General features: G+C 42.3%; 1 protein-coding gene across 1 annotated transcript in view; it reads left to right on the plus strand.

The window, feature by feature from the left end:
* The window catches only part of LOC112077380 (PHD finger protein 3-like), a 31,313-nt gene extending 24,004 nt beyond the window's left edge, over positions 1 to 7,309 (plus strand). Inside the window, 3 exon segments of the mRNA XM_070441668.1 lie at positions 4,636 to 5,043; positions 5,171 to 5,434; positions 5,437 to 7,309. Of these exon segments, the coding sequence (XP_070297769.1) occupies positions 4,636 to 5,043; positions 5,171 to 5,434; positions 5,437 to 6,629 (1,865 nt within the window). The 3' untranslated portion in view covers positions 6,630 to 7,309.
* Positions 7,310 to 7,761: the final 452 nt, after the last annotated feature.

A 7,761-nucleotide genomic window follows, 5' to 3' on the forward strand; every position in this document is an offset into this window, starting at 1 on the left:
TTTAACACATAACGGTAACTCCACAAATGTATTCCCAGTTATCAGATTTACATCTGAATGTTGTGGAACTTACGTGATTTCAGCCTTCTAAAGGAGAATTGTTTTACCCAGTCAGTAATCGTGAGCAGACATTATGTCAGCGTCATGGAAGGCCCCCTTTTGCCAGTTTATAAAGGACTAACGAAATGTACATTAGACCAGACAGCATGGAGCGGTGGCTACACGTTGAAATGGTTGCCATTTAACTAAACACCAAAACATGCCGAGGTTGCGCCGGTGTGACAGTGGTGTGCTGTACCTGTAACCTGAATAATCAACCAGTTAGACCAGTATACGGTGGTGGTGTTAGCTGTACCCTGAATAATCAACCAGTTAGACCAGTATACGGTGGTGGTGTAGCTGTACCCTGAATAATCAACCAGTTAGACCAGTATACGGTGGTGGTGTTAGCTGTACCCTGAATAATCAACCAGTTAGACCAGTATACGGACGGTAAGCCAGACATCACAATGGTTCTAAAACTACAAGACCCTCTGAAAACTCGACGAGTGAAGACTAAGACATGCACCACCTGCAGCTCTGCACGTAAAGTCATCTAGAACGTTGACCAAAGAGACCGAGGAAGATTCCATCAAACGACCATTGGAAGGTCTGAAGGATCCAGTCTAACAAAACAACCGTAGACTTAAAACAACCAGAGATTCTGTCGACTGACTTCCCAGAAAATGGACTGGGTGATTTCACAGAGAGACGACAAAGACATCAAGCGTAAATATGTGTTGCATTTCTAAATCCGAATGAACGTTGTTAGGGTACTAAATATCCATTTTATGATGAGCGTATTATTCACCCCTTTTATTGTGTAACAAGCCGTCATATCGGGTTAATCCACTAGGGACTTTTCATTGCATCATGTTAATAATCATTATTCAATACTATACTGTGTGCGTGTGTGTTTGTATTTCTGTGTGATTATTTCATTAGTTAGTAATAATTAAGCTGATATTTCATGGAGACTAGGGTTTGTGCAGATTTATAGGATATTACGACGTTCAGATGAGACTGAAATAGGAGCAAATGATTAATGGATAGTATATCGAGCTTCTGATATTCTTGGGTTAAATCGGGAAACGGTAACTCGTTAAATAAACTTTCCCTGTGGCCCCAGATTAAATTAATAGCATAATAATTTAACGTGGTTTGTAGTTATTTGATGAGTAGCCGTCATCGCATTAATGGTAGTCACGACAGAATGGATCAACAACATTGTAATTACGCCACAATACTAACTTAAATTGACAGAGTGAAAAGGAAGCCTGTACAGAATACTGCAAAAAATGTGGTAAAGCAATTAACTTTTTGTCCTGAATACTAAGTGTTATTTGGGGCAAATCCAATGCATTACACCACTCTCCGTATTTTCAAGCATAGTGGTAGCTGTGTCATGTTATGGTATGCTTGTAATCGTTAAGGACTGGGGAGTTTTTCAGGATAAAAAGAAACGTAATAGGCTAAGCACAGTAAAATCCTAGAGGAAAACCTGGTTCACTCTACTTTCCACAAGACAATGGGAGATAATTCACATTTCAGCAGGACATAATCTTAAACACAAGGCCAAATCTACACTAGAGTTGCTTACCAAGAAGACAGTGAAAGTTCCTAAGAGGCAGAGTTACAGTTTTGACTTAAATCTACCCTTGAACGTCAACTAATATATCTATTGTGTGGAGCTCACAGACTAGAAAGAGCTTTGACACGAGAGCAATATGAGCACACTTTTCAGTCTAGGAGTAGGCTTGATCTGGGAAACCAGTACCATTAATTCAACATATATTAAAAAAAATATTAGTATCTCTTTTAGCCAATGAAAGTCTATTTGCCCAATATACGTAGAGAGTAGTTGGTTGTTACCTGGGCCATCAAAGGGAACCAATTGGTGTGGGACTTTCTCAATAGCACCCAAGGGGATGAGATACATGTCTTTGACTTGTTTCAAGTTGTTGGCGACCACGCCGAAGCGTTTACGGCTACTGAAGTAGGCATAGAGCAGAGTGTAGTGGATCTCATCCTCGTCGGTCTCAGGGGAAAAACGAATCAAACAAACCTCCTAAAAAAAGACCAATAAAAGGAGGAAAGAATTCAATTTAACTTAATACATTTATTTAACCAGGTGGGAAGGTTAATAATTATTATGTCAATGAATGACTTAAGTGTCAGGGAACATGTACAATTAAAACAAATCTCAGACTACATTTTATGCATTGTACCCCAAAACATAGTACTATTCATCTCCAGTTCAGGCACAGATTGTCTTGGAAAGATGAATATATTTTACTGCCGGGCCACCCATATGTAACTGTGTACACACATGACTAAGTCGCTTTGGATAAAAGTGTCTGCTAAATGGTATATCATACTTGCCCTCTTGAGTCTTGGCCAGGTTCTGTAAAAGCTCTTTATGACAACTTCTGATGTTTAAATTCATTTGATTGATTTATCATATTTCAAGCAGGTCGGCCTACACTTTGAACGTACCTTTGTTCCAGTGGCTCTGATCTTGTCCAGGTAGTCCCATACGATCTGTGGGAGATCCTCCCACCCATCTGGAAACTCTCTGGCAGATCCTGATAACAGGGATTATCACCATCAGCATTTAATCCCATTCATTGATTTTATTAAAAAAATACTTGTCATATTCCTTTGAGCATGGTGAAGTTATTACACTTTAGATGGTGTATCAATACCCAGTCACTACAAAGAAACAGCCCTTCCTAACTCAGTTGCGGAGAGGAAGGAAACCCTCAGGGATTTCACAGCCAATGGTGACTTAAACAGTTAGAATTTAAATGGATGTGATATGAAAAAACTGAGGGTGGATCAATCAAATTGTAGTTATGCCACAATACTAACCTAATTGACAGAGTAAAAAAATGAGGAGCTGTACAGAATAACAAATTATTCAAAACATGAATCCTGTTAGTAATAAGGCACTAAAGTAAACGCCAAAAAATAATTGGGTAAATAAATGCACTTCATGTCCTGAATACAAAGGGTTATGTTTGGGGCAAATCCAACACGTCACTGAGGTACCACTCTTCATATTTTCAAGCATGGTGTGGGCTGCATCATGTTATGGGTATGCTTGCCATGAGCAAGGACTAGGGAGATTTTTTTTTAAATAAAAAGAAACGGAAGAGAGCTGCTTTCCAACAGATACTGGGAGACATTCACCTTTCAGTAGGAAACCTAAAACAATGCCAAATGTACACTGGAGTTGCTTAACCAAAACACATTGAATGTCCTGGACAGGTGGTTATACCGTCCTTAATGATATCACAAAACAACTGATTTGACATGATTATTTTTTGAATACCCATGGACCATTCCAAATGTTTCGATTACAGAAATATTGTTTCATTATCCAATTTGTTAAAGTTTTGGCCAAGTTTCTCTCTGTTCGCATTAAAGTCACCATTGGCATGGTGAAATCCCTGAGCGGTTTCCTTCCTCTCCGGCAACTGAGTTAGGAAGGACGCCTGTATTTTTCTAGTGACTGGGTTTATTGATACACCATCCGAAGTGTAATTAATAACTCTACCAAGCTTAAACCATCGACCAACAGGTGCCCTTCTCTGCGAGGSATTGGAAAACGTCCTTGGTCTTTGAATCTGTTTGAAATTCACTGCTTGATTGAGGGACGTTACAGATAATTGTATGTGTGGGGTACAGAGATGAGGTAGTCGCTCAAAAATCATGTTCAACACTATTGCACACAGTGAGTCCAGCCTACTCATTATGCACATTTTTACTCTTGAACTAGTTTAGACTTGCCATAACAAGGGGTTGAATACTTGTTGACTCAAGACATTTCAGCTTTATATTTATTAATTTCTGAGCATTTTGAAAATCATAATTCCACTTTGACATTATGGGGTGTTGTGTGTAGGCCAGTRACACAACAAAATGTGGAAAAAGTCATGTGAATACTTTTTGAAGGCACTGTAGGTGCAGCTGTTATTTATTTCTGTCTATTTAAGAACCAACGATGTGCTACCTTTTTTGTAGCATTTCTGACGATGCTAACACCGAAGCTTCTAACACTGTCTGAGAGAGTTTTGAGTAAATTCTTTAAAATATATATATTGGTAAAATTTAAATTAAAAAACATTCCTTTATCTAGTTTTAGATGTGGCCAGTATGTAGAAATTATAATGGACTTATCTATTTTTAAATAACTGCCCTTTATCTGGCCCGCAAATAGATTTTGACAAATTGGTCCCACCAAAAATGTGCGGCCCTCTGAATTTGGAAATCTCGGTGTGGCCCTCGAGCCAAAAWGTTTGCCCATCCCTGCTCTAGCTAATAATCTGGGTCTGGGAAACCAGCCCATGATTCATGACCCCATTTACCTTTTGAAGGAATATGCGCAATATTCTCACAATGTTTTATTATCTAAAAACATTTACTTTCGCTACTTTTATGTTATTAGGTTGTCTTAGTCCATTCAGAATAGATTCTTATTTGGCAATCTAAATAATACATGGGTGTGGCCAACCAATGTTTCATTTATGAAATTAGTTTTAATGTATTTTATGATTTTATTTCAACAATTTCATCRGTGTTTCTCTTTWACAGGACTGGAAAACAAACGCCCCAACCTCCTGCTGGGCCTGATCATCCGCCAGAGGCCTAAACGGGACTTCCTGCCCGTCGACATCAACGAAACGGCCAGGTTCATACCGGAGAGCAAACCCGAGACAGCGACGCCTACGGTTACTGTAAACAACAAAGAAGTTACCCGGGARGAGGAGGAGAACTCTTACATCTCCTCTCTGTGCGCTTCAAGTACTAAAGAAAGGGACAGAGAAGAGATACCATTGCTGAACACAGCTGAGGAAGTGGTCACAGCAGAACAGTCTAGTACAGACATCTCTGAGAAAGCTGAAGGTGAAGATACTGAAGAGGGGTACCAACCACTACGTTTCCTTCCGGGGGTGTTGCGTAGTTGGGGCGGGGAGCTTCTGCCCCTGCCAGACTTCTCAGGTAAACCTAAACATAAAAGGCCTGTGTCACTTGAACACATCATTTGCTTGTTGTTTTTCTTTTAACTCATAATAGCAACATGTCTTTGAACACACCTTACGTTTCGGCTTGCTCCTTCCTTCCTCAGGTAACCCTCCACTGCTGGGTGATGATGGTCGAGAGCCCTCGGCTCCACAGACCTCCAAGGCTGACGGAGGAGCAGCAACCACTCCAGGAAGCTCCACCACCACTAAGAGTCCCAGCGCTGGTGCTCACAGACAGACTGGTTTTGTCATCAAGAAGAGGGAACCCAAACCGGTCAAAGCAGAGGAACCTGTGTCTTCCAGCTTGGCTGAAACGTCTACCGCTAACAACAACACGTTGGCGAAAGAGGAGGGTGTGGCTTACCGTGGCCCTCGGTCTCTCTGAAAGACAAACCTCCAGACGTCTCAACAGAGTCGTTCCTGGCCAGCCTCTCCACGGATCCCAACACAGACGGCTCCTTAAACAAAGGAGATTCGGGTTGTGCGAAAAGGACAAATCCAAAGAAGAGAAGACACCTACTCTCTTGTCTCCTACAGCCATTCCAACGCGTCTGTCGAGAAAGCGCCCCCACACCAAAACCCCTTCCGAGTGGAATCCTGAAGAAAAGCTCTGCGTATTCCAATATGACTGAAGAACCAACTGCTGTCCAATCAGCAGGATCACAGGGTCACCCCCARCCTGTTCCTGTTCTGACCACCAGGAAGTATCGTCCTATGGCAGCTCAACACGGATACCCCTCCCACCACCACCAGACTGAMWACAGACGCCCYCCACCTCTAAACCATGGCCCACTACAGGTTGGTCCCTATGGTCCCATCCCCCTCCAGCCTGGAGGACCTCCTGTAGACTTCCAGTACCAGCCAGCACCACATCTCCCCCCGTTCGGTAACACCGCACCGCCACATTTCCAGCACCCGCCCCAGCTACCCACCAACTTCAGCTACCCTACTGGCCCCCCACCACCCATGATGTACCCGCCACCTCACGACCCACAGATGCAGAATCATGYTGGAATAACACAGTGGGCTCAACCTGGTCCAGGACCCACATCTCCCAACTCTTTCCCYGGGGGGCYACCGTTAGCTTACGGYGGTGACCCTCAGAGGTTTGCCTCCGCTGAGTCGTCCAATCCCAACCTGAACCTGCCCCCGCCCCCATCCGCCGCTGCCAAAGAGGACCAGAAGGGGGCAGCAGAGAGGCTTCTGTACAGTGACCCCTGGGACAGGCAGCCCGGGTCGGGCCACAAGAAGGAGGACAGGGACCAGTACGGGAGGCACCGGCACCACAGTGAGTCCCGTCACGGAGAGAAGAGCCGGAACCACAGCCAAGAGAGGGGAAAGAAAGGTGACAGAAGCCGGAGCAGAGAGAGAGACCGGAGTAAAGACTCTTCTTCTCACCACAGAGGGAGCCGGCACCACTCTAAAGACCAGCGCCACGGTCACAGCGAGAGGAGGAAAGAACGTCACCACAGCGACGGTGACCACGGGAACCGTCACAAACACAGCAGGAGAGACTCTGACTATGAGAAATCGAGGAGAAGTTCCAAAGACAGTCACTCATGAGTTTTCTTTTGTACTACCCCACCCCGAGATGGTYTACCCTACAACAGTTTTAGTGGCATTGTCCCTTTTTATATGTTATTTTTAAAATACAGTAGAGGTCAACACTTTCAGTAGGATTATTAACACATTCTGAGATCTGCTTTCTTAAAAACCAACCGTTAAGGCTTTGAGGTGATATTTCACGTTTTGAAAATCTCCTGTTTTTTAAGTGTTAATTTTACTGTATATTTCTGTATTCTGCGTGTCACATGGTGACTTGGTGCACTGAGCATTATGTTGCTCTGATATGGATCACAACAAGTGGTTAAAGGAATAGCTCAATGATTTGACATATGTTTCCATACCTTTTAAAAGCAGTCTAGGATAAGGAGGCAGCAATGATTTGGGCATTTTAACACATGCTAAACAGGGTAGATTGACTTAGACAGGGAAATGATCCCAAACCGCTAATACTTATGTGGATTGTAGTCGCTCCCCTTGTCCATAGATTGTTTTAGCGTAAAGAAACAAATCTTAATATGTAAAATCGCTGAACTATTCTTTGAATGTTTTCTATAGCATGAACACAAAATAACAGGCTGTTGGAGTAGAGGTGGAGGGAAAGTTCTGGTCACTTCAACAGTATGATGAATTTAATACAGCGGAGAGAAACTAACCATTTGAGTAGCAGAAAACAACAACATTTTAATAAAGCAGCTTCTCTTATTTGTTTTTCCATTTTATTTTTTTTAAATTGCTATACAGAAATAGTTTTTTTTTTTTCTATCGACAAATATTGTCTATGTACATTTTGGCTTGTCATGTACATTCTGAAATCAAGTGTGCCTTCTGCACCGTGTTCATGTACAGCTGGTAATAAAGGTGATCTTCTTATTGTTGAGAAGAGGAATTTATATTATGAAAACTATATTTCACAAAACATTAAGAACACCTGCTCTTTCCATGACATAGACTGACCGGTGAATCAAGGTGAAAGCTATGATTATTGAGTTTCTCTTCAATCAGTGTAGGAGACAGGTAACATTATTTGAGACATGGATTGTGTATGTGTCCATTGAGGGTGAATAGGCAAGACTAAAGATTTGTGCCTTTGAATGTGTAGCAGGTGTCAGTTTGAGTGTGTCAAGAACTG

Source organism: Salvelinus sp. IW2-2015, unplaced genomic scaffold, assembly GCF_002910315.2.
Source record: "Salvelinus sp. IW2-2015 unplaced genomic scaffold, ASM291031v2 Un_scaffold4504, whole genome shotgun sequence".
Lineage (NCBI taxonomy): Eukaryota > Metazoa > Chordata > Actinopteri > Salmoniformes > Salmonidae > Salvelinus > Salvelinus sp. IW2-2015.